The sequence below is a fragment of the Spermophilus citellus genome (assembly GCF_964194105.1).
Source record: "Spermophilus citellus genome assembly, chromosome: 17".
In the NCBI taxonomy this organism is placed as follows: Eukaryota; Metazoa; Chordata; class Mammalia; order Rodentia; family Sciuridae; genus Spermophilus; species Spermophilus citellus.
The window spans coordinates 28352369-28370346 of record NC_138199.1 but is presented as its reverse complement, the minus strand read 5'-3'; the positions used below and the strand labels follow the sequence as shown (position 1 = coordinate 28370346).

The following is a 17978-nucleotide window of genomic DNA, read 5'->3' as shown; positions in this document are numbered from 1 at the left end:
CTCACACATGCTAGGCAAGTGCTCTACCACTGATCTCCACCCCCAGGAATAAGGTATTCTAAAATCCTAACCTAGCAATACTGTATCTAGCCAAGAGTTGAGGTCAGAGGGAGGAAATGGAAGAAGAAACCAGTATATTTATCTTCCTCTTTCCACTTTCATCCAGAGAGCAACCCACTCAACCCCATCTCCCTCCCATCTCCATCCAACAACTTCATGGAAAAGAGGCAGAGAGAAATTAAGAAAACAGAAAGAGCTGATAGTGGTGTATTCTCAATATGTTTTCAATCCTCTCAGAATAAGATTAGAGCCATCCAAAATGCTTGGGGTATTTTACTCCATACTCTTTCATCCACCTCTCCTCAAACTTTGATTTAGTTAGGTCAAGAAGATGTTTGAACTAATAACTACTTTGCCATTGACCCCCCCAAGGAACTGCAAAGTGCCTGTTTATATCTCTTTTAAAAGAGTGGGTATCTAACTAAACAGATCTAAGACTCAACATATTTGTTCTGTAAGAAGGTGGATGTGACTGTGAGGTCAGCACCCATGAGGTCTATGCAAGAGGTCCTCCCCCCACTCATTGTCCTCATTATGGAGTAATTGGAAATTATATTTTTCTTTCTTTTTTCTTTTGGTCAAGGATCAATAAGTGAACTAACATTTACTGTGTAGAAAAAGGCCTATGCCAGCTGAAGCACTCCCTGAGGCATCTCTCAGTTGGCACAGACTATGTATCTAGAACCTTGCCTCAGGCATGGAGGAGTCCACACTGTTTGTTACCTCCATGCCAAGTTAACTAAGATTTTTACAATGCATGCTCACTGCAATTCTTTTACACATCAATAAAATTCACCTTTGGCCCTAGACCAGACACATCCTGCCACACTGCCTACTGCCTTTTTAAAAACATGTATATGTCTTATTTCCAAGAATTTAACAGCTTCCTGTCCAATGCTTAAGGAATAGTGAAGTTTGCATGTTCAGCTACAGCAATAAAATCATGTGTTATACATCTCAGGTGCCACCAATAACTGTACATCTCCTAATACAAGGTTTGTTGTTGTTATTGTTTTGTTTCATTTTTTGTAGTTTTAGGTTGACAGCATGCCTCCTTTATTTTATTTGTTTATTTTTAAGTGGTGCTAGAAATTGAATTCAGTGCTTCACACATGCTAGGCAAGGGTTCTGACCCTGAGCTACAGCCCCAGCCCTGATACAAGGTTCTTGAACCTGTGTACAAACATGGAGGACTGAAGAGATCAATGACTTTAGTCATTCCCAACATTCTCAGAATAAGAATCACCTGAGTCACCTAAGGATCACATCCTTATCAAATACGATCTAGGGAGTACCAGGTCATAACAGATAGTAAGTGAAGCATACAGGTACACAGAGGCTGGCAGGAAGATTCAAGAGCTAGACTGTGCCAACAAATGAAGGTTGTTAGTATAAAAGGTCATCTGCTTCTCAGACAAGTTCTACGGCATCTCTAGGATTCATATCCCCTGGGATATGAATTAGTGCCAGCTTGGGCCCAAAAGATCTACTTCTAGATATCCCTCAAGACTTAGGAATCTTAGAAAGCTAGAAGTCTAAAATAATCAAAAGGAATCCTAGAATGTCTAGACAAGTACACAAAGTTCTTTATGGAGGTCTTACTCTTTCCTTTCCAGAAACTCCAGCAAGAGGCTGGCCAATATTAAGAAAATAAATCCACCCTCACCCTCAAATACAGAACATGCTAATTCAGCATAAGCCATCAATTTGGAGTTCTTAGCAGTGATGATCCCACCATCCCAGCCTCTGGCTGAAGAATCTGCCATGCACACTCCACGTGTATATGACACAATTTGGGAATTGCTGTTTCCAAATTCTCTTATCATTAAAAATCAGGCATCAATATCTCCTTTTTTTTTTTTTTAAAGAGAGAGTGAGAGAGGGAGAGAGGGAGAGAGAGAGAGAATTTTTTAATTTTTATTTTTTTTAGTTATCGGCAGACACAACATCTTTGTTTGTATATGGTGCTGAGGATCGAACCCGGGCCATACGCATGCCAGGCGAGCGCACTACTGCTTGAGCCACATCCCCAGCCCCTCAATATCTCCTTTGATACCTCTAGGCCTAGTTCTTCTTCAGGGCAGAGAGGTTACCCTACAGGGCCTTTCCAATGATTGCTACCCAAGAGTTCCTGGATCTGAATGCTACTTTTTAAGTCACATATAAATATATCACAGTAACACTAGAAATTTCAGTACTAACAATAAGGGAATGGTTTAAAAGGCCATAGTATAGTCATTCTCAGTAACCACTAAGGATTAGTACCAGGATCCCCACCCCTCCACCCAGTATACTAAAATTTGTGGATGCTCAAGTACCTTATGTAAAATGGCATAGTATTTACATTTCATTCTATATAAATTAAATCATGTCTAGACAAATCATAATGCTAATATAAATTTTATATAAATAGTTGTTATTCTGTATTATTTACAGAATAATGACAAAAAATAGTCTGTATATATTTAGTAGAGAGACAATTTTTTTTTTTTGGAAGTGCTGGGGATTAAACCCAATCTACTTACCCACCTATATTTTGATACTGGGGATTGAACCCAGGGTCATTCCATCACTGAGCTACATCCCCAGTCTTTTTTATTTTGACATAGGTCTTGCTAAGTTGCTGAGAGTCTTACTAAGTTGCTCAGGTTGACCTTGAACTTGAAATCCTCCTGCCTCAACCTCCTTAGCTGCTAAGATTGCAGGTGCCTGCCAGTGTGCCCAGCTGTTTTTCCTATGTATTTTTGTGTGTGTGTGGGGAGGGCCTTACTGGGGATTGAACTCAGGGGCTTTTGACCTCTGAGCCACATACCCAGCCCTTTTATGTATTTTATTTAGAGATAGGGTTTCACTGAGTTGCTTAGCACCTCGCTTTTGAACTTTTTTTTAAAATACCTTAATTTAATTAATTTATTTATTTTTAGAGAGAGAGAGAGAGAGAGAGAGAGAGAGAGAGAGAGAATTTTTTTTTTTTAATATTTATTTCTTAGTTTTCGGCGGATACAACATCTTTGTTTTTGTATGTGGTGCTAAGGATCAAACCCGGGCCGCACGCATGCCAGGCGAGCACGCTACAGCTTGAGCCACATCCCCGATTTTGAACTCTTGATCCTCCTGTCTCAGCCTCCCAAACCACTGGGATTACATGTAGGTACCACCAGGCCTGCCCCTATGTATCTATTTATTTATTTATTTTAGTTGTTGATGGACCTTTATTTCACTCATTTATTTATTTATATGTGGTGCTGAGAATCAAATCCAGTGCCTCACACATGCTATGCAAGCACTCTACAACTGAGCCACAACCCAGCCCCTCCTATGTATTTTTGATCTATGGTTTTTGAAATCCACAGATGTAGAACCCACAGGTATGTTCAGCAAACTCTACATTCATATAATGGACCATTATGCAGCCACGCAGTCATTATAATTTTGCTTTTTTTTAACCCCCCGCCCCAGTACTGGGGATTGAACCCAGGGCTTCAAGGGCAAAGCTACAACTCTAGCCCTTTTAATGTTTTCATTTTGAGGTAGGGTCTCACTAAGTTGCTCAGGCTGGCGATCCTCTTGCTTCAGTCTCCTGAGTTGCTGAGATTACAGGCATAAACCACTATATCCAGCTACAAATTTCAAACAAAAGACTAGGATCTAAATTTTGTGTAAAAAATGTGTCTGGAAACTGGATGTGGTGGCACATGCCTATAATCCCAGCAGTTTGGGAGGCTGAGGCAGGAGAATTTTGAGTTCAAAGCCAGCCTCAGCAAAAGCAAGACACTAAGCAACTCAGTGAGACCCTGTATCTAAGTAAAATGCAAAATAGGGCAGGGGATATGGCTCAGTGGTCAAGTGCCTCTGAGTTTAATCCCCGGTACCAAAAAAAAAAAAATGTCTCTGAAAATTCTAAAAGCTCACGCATGCTAATTGACTGCCAGGTCATGCTGGACAACACTGACACTAACCCCCCAACTTCATCCTTTCACTGGTTAATCTGAGAAATGAAGGAGGGACACAAAGCTCTAATACACCCCCACCCCTGGGCCTATTGCACAAGTCTTAATCCACCTTGGGGCCCAAATTCTAGCTTCTACCAAGACTGCACTCACCAGTTCTGCAATATGGGTAGGCATTCCATGCTTTTTCATGTATATTCAGTGCTCCCTCTGGGGCCAGCATTCGAACAAATGTGGGTACCTTGCTATAGTGGAAAAAAAAGGGGGGTGATAAAGAGAAATGGAGGAGAGGAAAAAGAAGACAAAGGGCTTTTATATCACATTCTTCAGGTCACAGGATAAGCTTCTTCAATGGAGAGTCGACAAATTTCCATGAGATAAGCAGGTTTACTAGTGTATGTGAGAAGCATCTGCCAGACCCTGACACCCCAGCTTGATTGGCTACCAATACCACCCAAAACTTGCCCCAGCACCCACCAGGAAAACAACAGCATATGAAACCTTAGGCTAGCTGCTGTGGTTTATCAGCCATTACATTCTCATTCCATAGTTTCCCATTACACATTTTTTACTGGTCCAGGGCATTGTTCTATACTACGTGTAAGGATAAGATACAAAGGAGATAAATCTACATGTATATTACCTGTGTTGGACTGAACCTACCAGTCTAGGTTAATGGGTCAAGGTGACTAGCTGACTAATTTAAGAATATGATATCCAAGATAATCTAGTCTATTTTGTAAGCTTTTTAAAATTTTTTGGTACTGGGGATTGAACTCAGGGGCGCTCGACCACTGAGTCATATCCCCTGCCCTATTTTGCGTTTTACTTAGATACAGGGTCTCACTGAGTTGCTTAGTGCCTTGCTTTTGCTGAGGCTGGCTTTGAACTCAAAATTCTCCTGCCTCAGCCTCCCAAACTGCTGGATTATAGGCATGTGCCATAGTGCCCAGAAATTATTTTGTAAGTTTTTATTTTTCCTTTTTTCAGTATTGAACCCAGGAGTGTTCTACCACTGAGTTATATCCCCAGCCCTTTTTTATTCTGAGTATTGTTAAGTTGCCAAGGCTGGTCTCAAACTTGAGATTCTCCTGCCTCAGCCTCCTGAATCACTGGATTACAGACATGTGCTACCATTTTTTTTTTTTTTTAAAGAGAGAGCGAGAGAGGAGAGAGAGAATTTTTAATATTTATTTTTTAGTTCTCGGTGGACACAACATCTTTGTTGGTATGTGGTGCTGAGGATCGAACCCGGGCCGCACACATGCCAGGCGAGCGCGCTACCGCTTGAGCCACATCCCCAGCCCCAACTACCATTTGCAGTTTAGTTTTGTAAGTTCCAAGAGGACAGGAGGGTCTCAGGATTGTCTACCTCCCAAGACAAATATCTTCTATTCAATTTTCCTTTCAGGATGCAGAACATGAACTCAAATTTTGTTTTATAAAAAGGCACACGTATTCCTTTCTTCCTTTCTTGGTTTTTAACTGCTCATCTATAAAGTCTTCAACAGGCTCTTGCAATCTCATCAAATTTAGTGGCTCAGGCCCAAAAGAGAGATCTCCCCACAATAGAGCATTACATCAGAGCAAACCTCTGAGATTCACCCACGCACTGCCACATTCATTCAGGAGACACTTCTCTGTCCCAGGCACCAGGATACACACAGAAACCAAACAGTCCAGAGGAGAGTATAATTAACCAGCCAAATGACAACACTGAAAGTATGTGTTCCAATGAAGTGAGCACAGGGTTAAGGAGGGAGGTGAGCAGAGCACTATATGAACATGGCAGGGAACACATGAGAGCCCAGTCAGGATGTGCAGGAAATTCAGGATGACAAGGACACATGGAATAGGGACTGTATAGGACCAAGCTGGACAAACAGATGGGAGTAGGGTGGGAAAGGCTGAGAGAAGGAAGTTCAGAGGAGCAGACGTGAGGTATGAGGCCAGGAGTGCAAGGAAACGCACAGCGTCCAGGTCATAACAGATTCTGTGAGTTATGTCAGGAATACAGACTTCATTCGGAGGGCAAAGGGAAGCCACTTATAGCTTTCAGGCTACAGAGTGACAGATATTCCAGGCAGAGCACTCATAGCTTTGCAGAGAACTAGAAGGCAGGGAGATCAGTTGAGAGCTGCTGAAGTCATCCAGGTCAGACACAAAGGAAAGAAATGGACGTGTTAGAGATGGTAAGGAGAGAGAGTCAAGAGAAGCTGATTTACTAGGAAGTCTTTTGTCCTCATGAGGACAGATGGCAGAGGCAGTCATTGTGGGCCTCATCCCCCTACCCCACAGTTGGCTATCTTGGTATTAAGGAAAGAAAAGAGGTAGCAGCTCAACATCTATTCTCTCCCCTTAAGGAAGATGGTATGACATGGTTCACAATCCTTATGTACATACAACCCCAACTCCCCGTCACTTCAGCTGCACCACTGAGTCCTGAGGAACCAACTGGTCTCTTCTGCTTCAAATACCAACCTCCTCATCTCTTTTCAAAGTCCTCTTTAAAAAATACAAATAGACTCTGAGGAAGGCACATCCTTTTGTTTAAAACAAACTTTTTTGGGTATAGATGGACAGAATCTCTTTATTTTATTTATTTTTATGTGGTGCTAGAATCGAATCCAGTGTACCTCACACATGCTAGGCAAGTGCTCTGCCAATGAGCTACAGCCCCAGCCCAGGAAGGCATATCTTTTTTTTTTTTTTTTAATATTTTTTAGTTGTTGATGGACCTTTATTTTATTTGCTTATTTATATGTGTTGCTAGGAATCGAACCCAGTACCTCACACATATGAGGCAAGCACTCTACCACTGAGCTACAACTCCAGCCCCTGGAAGGCGTATCTTGACAGCATTATTTTAACGACTGTCAATTCCTCAGTAAGGTCTAGTTGGCAGTCAACATCAACTGAGAGTCCGGATGGAGGACTGGAGGACGAAGGGTGCAGCAAGAAGGAAGGGAAGTATGGCATCTCTCACTGCATTGCTCTCCTCCTGCTCCAGCCCTGCAGAATCCTGCATTCCTCTGGGTTAATACTGTTCCAGTGTCAGAGCAGCAAATACGGAAAATCAAGGATTTTTAGCAAATGAAAATGAAAATAATGTCAGTTCTATTTAGTGACTAGGAATTAAGATTTAGGTTTAAGATGCAACACAATATAAATATACTTAATGTCACTGAACTGAACACTTCAAAATGGTGGATTTTATGTTATGCATACTTTACCATGATTAAATTTTTAAAAATTCAAGTTTATTTTTCCAGTTCTGGATGGTTTCTAAATAAGCGTGGAGGCTGGGTTGTAGCTCAGTGGTAAAGCACTTGCCTAGTATGTAAAGCACGGGGTTCAACCCTCAATACCACATAAAATTAAGTAAATAAAATAGAGGCCCATTGACAACTAAAAAAATATTAAAAAAAGAAGAGTTTGGTTTGATTTTCATTCGAGCTGGTATATGTCTACTATTATTTGCAGTCCCCTTTGGACTGGCTCACAGTTTACTAAAATATTTCCTTTTTGGTTAGGGATTCAGCAAATTTGTGTGAATTTGTATGGATTTATATGGATTTTGGATACACAAATCAGTTCAAGTGTCATTAAAAATATGTATGCCTTTGATTGAAAAAGAAATTCCAAAATTTCTCTGGCAGCTGATTTCACAATACCAGAATTTAAAATACTACTTGACCAAGCAATTATATTTTTAGGAACACTTACTATAGGATGACACACACACACACAAGTATATCCAAAAAGATTTATGAAGAAGTTTTACTGGAGTATGCAGATGTCTGGAAATGACTATAAATATAACTACTTCCCCAAGAGAGGATTGGTTAAACAACTTACAGCACATCTGTACAATGTGATATTAGGAATACTATGTGTACTTTTAAAAAATGAGGCAGAATATGCTGATAGTGAAAGGCAATTATAACACATAACAGAAGAGCAAAGAACAGAACAGTATGTAGAGTACAATTTTATCTATGTAAAATAACAAAGGAAACACCCATTTACGCACTATTTTAACCAACTGTCAATTCCTTGGTAAGGACTAGTTGTCTGAGAGTCTGGATGGAGGACTGGAGGACAATGGAGGGCTATTATAAACCAAACACTCACCTCTCAGGGACAGGGAGCCTGGTTAGGTAAGTATAAACTTTTTTTTAATTAACAGAAATCTTTAAATGAACAAAGGAGTACCACCTATGCCCACTCTCAGATGTGAAGCAAACTTGAACAAACAGCTAATAAATTGGAAACTGCCCTCCCTCTCCAATTAACCATTACCATCATTTCTAAACCGGGCCACCTTTCTGCCCTGCTGCTGTGGTCACATACCTCTGTAGGTGGTAGATCTTGTGGGTGTACTGGCCTTTCTCACCATCCTTCTCATAAGGTTCATTCACCAGGACCTCCACACCTTCACCACCGCCAGTTTCATTTTTGCTGGCCTCGGCCACAGAATACAGCTGCCCCACTTGATACTAAAGGAACAGAGAGACAGGCATTATTCTCAATAGTTACACATGGTGCAGCTGCTGGTAACTGTCAAAGTAGGCCCTGGGGGACCCTCATCCAGGAGCTTATCCTGGAGTTTCACACCAGGCCTTACCTACATCTACCCAGATCAACTGAGAATGCTGTTCCATGGCCTCTCTTCAGCCATCATATGTGTTTAATCTCATCCTTCCCATTTCTCATTATCCATTGGGCTTAAAGAGGCAGAGGAATGTTGTTAATTTTACATCACTGTCCAGAAAACAGATTTTGGAGTCCAAGGTAGCTTACTCTGAACCTATCTCTGGTATTAAGACCCCAAAACAGGATCTGGGTCAGTTGCTAGAAATTTCCTTATCCCATTCATTTTAACAGATCCTGAGACATGACTTCTTATCAAAGAAGGATGCCCAGTGCTCTGAAATGACAACCTTTGCTATAAAACTGGCTCACCTACTTGCTTTATTCTCCAGTGTTGAGGCCCTCACCCTGCTAGGAGATCAAAGAATAGTCTTTCAGACAACCAAACCTCCCAAGGCTTTGCAAATTCCATGTGGGGCTGAAGCAAGTATTCCTGCTTCCCTTGCTAGATGGTAGAGATTCCTTCCCCAGTCTGTGCTGGCTGGCCGCCTCCTCTGGGTTGGCAGTTACTAGATGGCAAAAGCCTGCTTTTCCTTTATTTGGGTCACATGCCACCCTATCAAGTCACCAGTCAAGATCACTGGCCTCTTCTAACCCCCACAGGACAGCTTGGTGTTTGGGCCAATGACCTGGGCAATGCCCAGACCCAACCCTTCTGCCCATTTCTCTCTGAAGTAAGCTGTCTCAAGGAAAAAATACAGTGAAGAGAGAATGTACAGCAACAGATGATGCAGGAAGTTACACCTATACCAAAGGATTTGTCTTCCCCATCACTGCCAGTGCTAACCAGGCACAACGTTTTAGGTAGGATGAGGAAAAGAAAAACAAGTACTTGACTGCCCAATATGTTGTTGGGTGGAGATTAAGGTTTCCCTCATCCTCACTCTCTACTCTCGCTTCCCAAACTCCTGGTATTCATAGGGGTAAAAATCAAGTTTTTTTTTTTTTTTCTTTGAGATTAAAACTCTCTGTTGTACCTCTGGGCATGTGCCACTGTCACCACTATTGGCAAGAGCAAGATGCAGAGGCGACTTCCAGGACAGCTTCACCTCACACTTGGAAGCCTGATCTACAACAGCTTCCTAAGCACAACAGGAGCAAAGTCTGGAAGGCAAAACAGCAGACCAGGACAATTCACTGTTCACCACAGAGCTCAAAGAGCCCTAATTTCCAAAGCAAAAACCTAGCACAAAATGCCAAAGAAAGACCCAGGCAAGCGATCAAGGCTCAGTTAATCCCATAAAGAGGAACATTTGGGTGAGAGCCAGTCACCTTGACCCTGTAAATCCTAAGCAACATCAGTGCTGCCTCAATGCCCCCACAGAACTCCAAATTGTTCCTGTGCCTTTCCAGTTCCACCACCTAACTAAGGCACACAAAAAACCCCTATCAAGTGGGTCAGAGTCTGGCTGAGCCAATGTTTCCTAAGAAGGAGCAAGGAACCCTGTTTCAGAGCAGGACACCTAACCACTAACTCGGAATCCTACAGGGCAGGCTGGGGAGAGGACCTAGAGGAGTGGATGGGATTGCCAGCTAGTGCTGCTACTTGGGGAGGGGGACCCCAGGCAGACTAATTGTCTTCAATGGGTTTCTCTCCAGCTGCAGGAATCAGAGGGCAGGCTCTAAGAGGATCAGTCTGTTGGCTGGCATCTTCCCCCTTTAATCTCTCTTGATATTCTGATCCTTTAATCCCATGAGACACGTGAAGGCAGTTTTGTTAATCCAAAGGGGAAAGTAAGACCAGCCTGAACAGGTTATACAGTGAGGGACACTTTTCATGTCAAGAGGGTTCCCTTTGACATAGTTGCTCTGAACACCTGGGAAAGCTGCCAGATTCAGATTGAGTGATGGTAGAGGTTGCTGTCAGACCATTAAATCAGATAAGGAACTCCAAAGAGACCATAGTCCTCAGCCTAGGACAATGCTCCCCTAATCTTGAGATGTGTTCTCTTGTCCCAAAGAACTAAGACACTCCATCACTTTAGCAATCTGGGAGTGGGAGCCCAGGAAGATATCGTGGGTAGGCCAGAAATACTGAAACAGTACAGCTGTTGGTTCCACCCACATGGCCCTCTTGTATCAGGTACCACAGGGGGACGCTGTCATGAAATCTGGAAACAAGAAGTAAAGCAGTCCTGCCCAAGGTGGGCTGGCCTAAATCAGGAACCACTGATGGACATACCCATGTCAAATAGCCAAGGTTTTCTTGCTGTGCTGCAGGACGTCTAGAAACCCTGGGCAATGTGAGTCCAAAGAGACTGGCTAGCCAGAAGCTAATTCTTCCCCCAAATATTGATTCAGACCATCAGGATGTTTATAAAACATGACCTTCTCTTTTCTTTTTTGTCTTTTCCTCCCAAATCAGAAGCTGCAAGGGCCTCAAGTCATGGCCTCCAATTTAGGAAGTGAATCCAGTCACATGATACTGGGCTATTCCCACGGGAACCATGAGTCAGGATGGAGTTATTGACAAATACTCAGAGTCAATCTGTATTTATTTCTTCTTCAACTCCCCATTCAAGCATCTTCTGATCTTCTGGAACTAAGATTCAAGCCATCAAAAGAACAGCTTCAACCCTACCAGGCCATAAGCTGCTTTCTTGTCAGGTGACAAGAAACAGGCCAACCATCACCACACAGAGAAATGAATCTTAACCAGTACATACTTCCCAAGCTTTTGCTTAGAGTTTAGGCTCTGACTTATCTCACCCTGCCCCACCACTTCCTCAAGCCTGCAAAAAGAACACCACAAACTAAAATCTGCCAGTGTGGATGCTCTCAACATAAGAGTTCCTCTATCCCTCTGCTTTCAGCTCTACCATTAATAATCAGAGTTCTGGGGGCTGGGATTGTGGCTCAGCGGTAGAGCGCTCGCCTAGCAAGGGTGGGACCCGGGTTTGATCCTTGGCACACATAAAAATAAAGGCATTGTGTTGTGTCCATCTATACCTTAAAAATAAATAAATAAATAAATATTTTTTTTTTTTTAGAAATCAGAGTTCTAGAACCTCTAATCTTACTACAGAACAGCAGAGAGATGTTCTTGAAAGTTCCTTGGTCTACAGCACTTCTCAAAGACATTTTCGCCCTTCAGTCCATCAAGAAACTCCCTCTAAAAAGTTTCTGCTAGAGACTTTACTCTAAAGAAATCCCAAGTTCTTGGGAGACAGCTTCCTAAATAAGGGATGGGATGATCCTGTACAGCAGAGAGGAAGTCACTGGATCCCTCCTAAATTTCAGAGCAAGGGACATGCTAGGCCTTCCTGCTTAGCCTTTCAGTATGGAAAATTTATCACTTGGTACTTTTAATAAAGATAACAAGGCCCTAAAAGGAGTTAGATTAACCCCCCTTCCCAAAGTCAACCCCTGTCAGCTTAGTACCTGGTTCCCAGTCCGCCATTTCTCTTTCTTTCTCCCTCTCTCCCTCCGCACACTCCCATTCCTCCTCCCTCATTCCCTCTTTTTTTCTTTTTTCTTTGGGGGTAGGGTCTCGCCATGTTGCTCAGGCTAGCCCTGAACTCTGGGGCTCAAGTGATCTTCCTGCCTCAGCATCCTAAATAGTTGGGACTACAGGCACGCACCATCACACCTAGCTTAGTCCCAGCTTAGTCTCATTTCTCAGACTTCTCAGAGCCCCCAGCTCATGTTCAAGCTTGCCTCTGTCCCCATCTCCCCGGTTTCCACAGTTCTTATAAGACATGCAAGTCCACCACTACAAACAATCCTCTAGGAAGCCAATGCCTGCTCACCCCTCTTAAAGGGTCAATTAGCTCAAGTATCTGTCTCATCTAAAGTGCTGCAGGCTCTGCTGGCCTAACTTCAAAGATCCAGTTCCTACTTGGAAAAGAGTGGAAGTTATCACAGGAGCTCCTGCTGGCACTACAGCCCATCGACTAAGGGCAACATATTGGCTGACAAACTTCACCCAAACTCAAGTTTCACTGGAAGCCAGGGTGGGGCCTATGGATTCAGAGGAAGCAAAGAACAAGGCTGAGCCAGGAGAAAAGAATGGAGGAAATTCACAGAAAGGGTGGATCAAGGGAGGCTCTGTGACAGCTTCTGCTATCTAAGAGAGGAGCTCTGAGTCAGCATGGCCTATGAACCTTCTTGTGGCAATGCTGCTACCAGATCTGCACACACTGGGACATCAGACCCAAGAACCATAAAAGGACAGAGGGTAAGCCAAGCCCATGTCACTCTCTGCCCGCTGTAAAAGGAGGATTCTGTCTTGGTCTTTCCAGCAGTCACCTTGCATGGCAAGGGAGGGCCTCAGAGATTTCCTGCTCTGCTGGTTTGTTGCATAACCAGAGAGAGCCATGCACACTTTCCAGTCGAGTCATGGAGGTCCCAGAGATGTATACACCTAACCCAATCATAATGTCCCAGACAGGCACAGTCCCAGCGGGTAAAAAGGGCTGTTATTCAAAGTCATCCAGCATGCCAACAGCTTGGGGCAGGTTGTACAAAGTTGCCCAGCTGCACCAACCAAGTGTTTTCCTTCAACTGAAAGCAGCACCAGGAAAATTCACATTGAACCCTGGTTATTTCCATGTTAGAACAAATATGCAAACTACATAAAGAGTATGACCACTCCTAGTTCAACTGAGTCAACAGTCACAAAAACTTATGCACAACTATATGCAAGAAAGAAAAAGGACTTACCTCTTCTACAGACACAGGCAGGATGACTCGACTACAAGAGAAGGAAAAAGAATGTCAACTTCAGGCTCTGAAACCTTCCACAGGCTCTTAAAGCATCATGTTAGAACAGTATTCAACATTTTGTTGCATGACACTATATTCACTGACAAAAATCCAGCAGGAAATAGGACCCTCTGTGTCTCTCTGACATTCCATTTAGAACCCTGTGATTCAATGCAAACCTGAATCCCCACCAGCTACTTCCTAGGCCTCTGACTCACATTTAAAGCTGTCTTCTTCTCCTCCTCCCTCACCCATCCTATCTCCCCTGAGTCTAGTAAAACAGAGATGTTAACACAAAAGGACCCAACATGATTAAGATTCAGACCCAAAGAATCAGGTTCTGGGGGTCTGCATCTCTGTGGACCCAACAACAGCCCTTAAGGTAAAGGATGGGAAAGGGCCAAGTTCCTTGGAGATTCAATCACCCTAAGAGTATATATACTAACCACCTCTGCTCTGGAACAGATACTACAATACAAAATACCACCATGAAACCACCAAAGAGGATGCCCACCCTGACCTCCAGAAGCTGTCCAAATACACCCCATTGATCACTTTCTTCTTCTCCATTTCAATGACTACCAATTGTTGGAAGTATAAGCAATAACCAAATGGAGAAGCCATGGCCAGCAAGGCCCCATGAGGGACAAAACTCCACAGAGGTGAAAAGACTAGTGACACTTCTCTGGGTAGCTTGCATTTGTAATGCAAATCAATGGCCAATCACCAGTTCAGTGCTACAAGTTAATAGAGTTAAGAGAAAAAGCCTTGGATGTGTCCTCTAAGTCAAGTTAGTTTTGAAGCTTAGATTTTCAGTCCTTAGAGCCTTGCTGGAACCCGCTGGGCCCTTCTGCTTCTTGTACGCTTGTTTGGTGAAGCATGAGCTGCTGTGTCCTCCTTCCTATGCAGTGGGTTCAAACAAGTTTTCTTGCTCCAGGCTGGTAAATAGCTTACTATTTATTTCCTAGTTGCAAAAAGGTCCCCCAGGAAGCAAGAAGCACAGAGGTGTCAGAGGAAGAAGCACACAGAGGGGTCGGAGGAAATCATCACAATAAAGGCCAAGCAGAAAAGTAACAAGAAAAACACAATGGGCTCCAAGTCTTTGCTGCCTTCCTCCAGACCTATTCAAATAACATATAAATCCTCCAGTTTACTGGATGCTACCACTAATGCACTCCTCCGGTTCAAGAAAGCCGATGGTGCAGAAAAATACCCCCAAGTTGGAGGCCAGAATTTCTGCACCCTTGGAAGAAACTTCCTAGAAAATAATGCATCTTTTATCTTCAAGAACACAGCAAAAATCACGTCCAAAAATTTGCAGAAATCAAATCATGGAGAATCCTGTTAGAGGAAGTGTCACAAAAATCAACAGGGACAACCTTCAGACCCAAGTCTCCCCACAAAAGACACTGGTATCAGCCAATTCCTAAAAGATGCTCTGAGGCTGCTTTCATTACAACTGCACTCCAGACATTTCTCCTGTGCTCCTTAGGAACAAAACCACTTTAGCAGCAATAGGGTACAACTCTAAAAGACAGGGCCACAGAGGCACAGCTGGCTGAGACTGGAGATATGCTCACTATAGTGTGACCTTCACTCGCACTGTTCCCGGAGCTGCAGCGCTGCAGACATAGCCAAATATCTCTGATGGCCCCCTCCTTCCCTGTCCCCTGCCCAGGGAAGCATACCCAGGGCACAAGTCAAGCAGGAAGGAAACGCAGGCGGCTCTGCATCCCGGCACCTTGGGCCTTTCCCTTGCAGGCATCAAGGAGAGGAGAACAAAGAATGGGCAAAGAGTGCCTCCCTTCAAAACTCACTCAGATCTCTTCTAAAAGACCCTTCTTTCCCTTGCCTGACCTTCTTTTCAAAACTACAGATTTCTACAGATTCTAGGAATAGGAAGGAGGATCAGAAAAATGGGAAAAGCCTGTTCATTTAGACACACATTAAAATACACCATATTCTCTTTCTTGGAGAAACTTGACATCCAACCACATAAACCTCTGAGTTTCTGGCTGCATAACATCATTTGGGGTGTCAAGAAATTGAGGTGACAGGACCTCCAAATAATGCTCTTCACATGAGGTGTCAAACCGGGATGACACCTGGATCTCTTCTTTCTTTGTTATCCAAACTCCACACTACACCCTAAACACCTCCAAGAAGCAAGCCAGGAGGAGATGGACAAAGTGCCTTCACTTCAAAGTGGGAAGCCCTCCATACACCTGCTTGGCTCACAAGAGTTTTACGGGTTTCATTCTACTGGGACATCTCCCACTTCTGAATTTCTGGGGCTTTTAGCCCAATGTTGCCCACTTGCCCTCCTTCCAGGGAAGCACAGTTTCACTGAAATTTCTACACACATACACACATCTAATCTCCCATTTGGGGAAAGGGTGTCCTGTGATGTTTACTTGGAACCATGAACTTCAGGGATGGATCACCTTGTATTTGAAAGATTAAACAATCCAGATATCCCCACCTCCAATCTCCTGCAACACCTGCCAAAAGTCACCAATTTCTCATCCCAATGCATTACTTAAAAATTCCTTCACCCTTCCATGTCACTCCTCAACTAATGGCTTTATGGAAACAGCCTTGATAACTCAAAGAAATTTCCCATCCCTTAGCACCAAGACTGAGAATCTCCTAGAGAAAGAGTTCCCCTGCTCTGGACCCTACCACCTCCAACTCACAAACATACTCTCTGGGCTATCTATGCTTATAACTTTCTGGCCATCTTCCATCACCATAACTCCCTCATATTACTTTGGATACTGCCCAATATATTCTGAACTCCTCACTCAAGTGTTCCCAAGTTCAACACAGGCATCTCAAGCTTTTCCCAGTGTCTCCTCTTCTGCATTTACCACTTGGGCACCGTGTCATTCTGGCCTCCGGATCTCAGCCCCCTCTGTTCTATCTCCCTTCCCGTCACCCAAGCCTGGCCCTGATCCCCTAGACCTCTGGGTCCATTTATTACAATCCTTCCCCTAGTGTCAAGGTGGCCACTCTACATACTCCAGGTTCCATCTCAGCACTCCTCTTCATCATTTCAATTCCCTTCCAAGAGCTGTCATATCTGATCTTCCCTGCCCCTTACTGCTCAGCCCTCCCCACCACGGGCTAGCTCACCAGCTCTGCCTGCCCTTGTCCCACTGTTCCTTGGTCCCTGAGACAACTCCTCCATCTCCCGCAGGTCCCCTCAGCCCCTTCCACAGTTCCGGCTGGTTCCTTCAACACTTCAGCCCCCGCTGTAGGACCACCCCAGGTCTCATCCAGTGATCTGGATTCCCTCGACCTCTCCTCATGCCCTGCCAGGTTCTCACTGTCCCTTTGACCCCACTTCAGGCCCTGTCCGGCCCTCACTGTCCCCTTGGCCTCTCCTCAGGCCTATTCAGTCCTCACTATCCCTTGGGCCCCACCTCAGGTACTGTCCAGCTGTCTTTAGCCTCTGTGGCCCCACCTCAGGCCCCGTCCGACCCTTAAGGTCCCCTGCGCCCCTGCTGGGCCGACCAACAGCCCATTCCGAGCTCTCCATCCTCTCCACCGGGCCATCAGCCCCCTTGGTCGTCATCTCCGACCCTCCCTTCCTCCTTGCTTCCGCACCGCGGGCCGGTCACTCACTACTCCTTGAGCAGCACCATGTCGCTCCGCGGCTCGGCGGCTGTCCGCTGCCCGCCCGGCTTCCCGCCCGCTTCCCGGCGGCCGCTCTCCCCGTGGCGGCCCGGCCCGGCTGCCTGTGCGCTTTCGTCGTGGTCCGCTGGGTCCCCACCGCTCTTGCTGAGGCCGCCGCGCCGGCTCCTGCAGCCCTGGCCTCGCCGCCTCCCGCGCCGCTGCCGACGCCGCCCGGAGCTCCGGTTCCGCAGCGCCGCGCGGGGGCGGGGCGTCTCTGCGGCAACCAGAGCGTCACACGCAGAGGTGCGCGCTGACCTCAGCGGGAAGGCGGGACCTTCCCCCGGCCCGGCCCTCTCTCCTTAAATGGGCAGTGGCGTCAGCGTAGGCATCCGAGGTGGACCCGGGCGTGCCCTAGACCCCGGTAGTAGGCGGGCCGATGTTCAGGTGTGCCGAAGGGTGTCCAGTGTGAGTTCTGTGCTGCAGGAACGAAGGTACCTGTGTGATGGAGCGTCCTGGTGCGTGGGCTGAGACCCAGGAAAAAGTTGTGTCAAAGAAAAAAAGGAAAGAAAGAATATAGGGGGGCTGGGGTTGTGGCTCAGCGGTAAAGTTCTCACCTAGCTCAAATGAGAAATTATACCCCAATGATTCAAATGTATGAATTGCCAAGACCATTGTAATGTCATGTGTAGCTAATAAAAATAAATTAATTAATTAAAAGTTCTCACCTAGCTTGTGCGAGGCCCTGGATTCGATCCTCAGCGCCACATACAAATAAATAAAATAAAGGTATTGTGTCCAATTAAAACTAAAAAATAAATATTAAAAAAGTCTCATTTAAAGAAAGAAAAAAAGAATGTAGGACTCTGGGTCTGCTCAGTGGTAGAAAGCTTGCCTTGCATTCAGGAAGCCATGGGTTCATGCCCAACATTGAAAAAAAAAGAAATTACATAATAACCTAATACGTGGGTAAGTTTCTCTAAGTACTTGACTTTT

At 44.7% G+C, this 17978-nt stretch overlaps 1 protein-coding gene and 1 long non-coding RNA gene across 2 annotated transcripts in view; one reads left to right on the top strand and one right to left on the bottom strand.

Moving 5' to 3' along the window:
- The window catches only part of PITPNA (phosphatidylinositol transfer protein alpha), a 40182-nt gene extending 22922 nt beyond the window's left edge, over window positions 1-17260 (bottom strand). The window contains exons 1-4 of the mRNA XM_081270277.1: window positions 16995-17260; window positions 13326-13356; window positions 8364-8509; window positions 4164-4255 (exon numbers count right to left, since the gene is read on the bottom strand). Coding sequence (XP_081126403.1) covers window positions 4164-4255; window positions 8364-8509; window positions 13326-13356; window positions 16995-17014 — 289 coding nt within the window. The 5' untranslated portion in view covers window positions 17015-17260. The remainder of the gene's footprint in view (window positions 1-4163; window positions 4256-8363; window positions 8510-13325; window positions 13357-16994) is intronic.
- Window positions 1-17978, top strand: part of LOC308635677 — a 141067-nt gene that overhangs the window by 45392 nt on the left and 77697 nt on the right. The window lies entirely within an intron of this gene.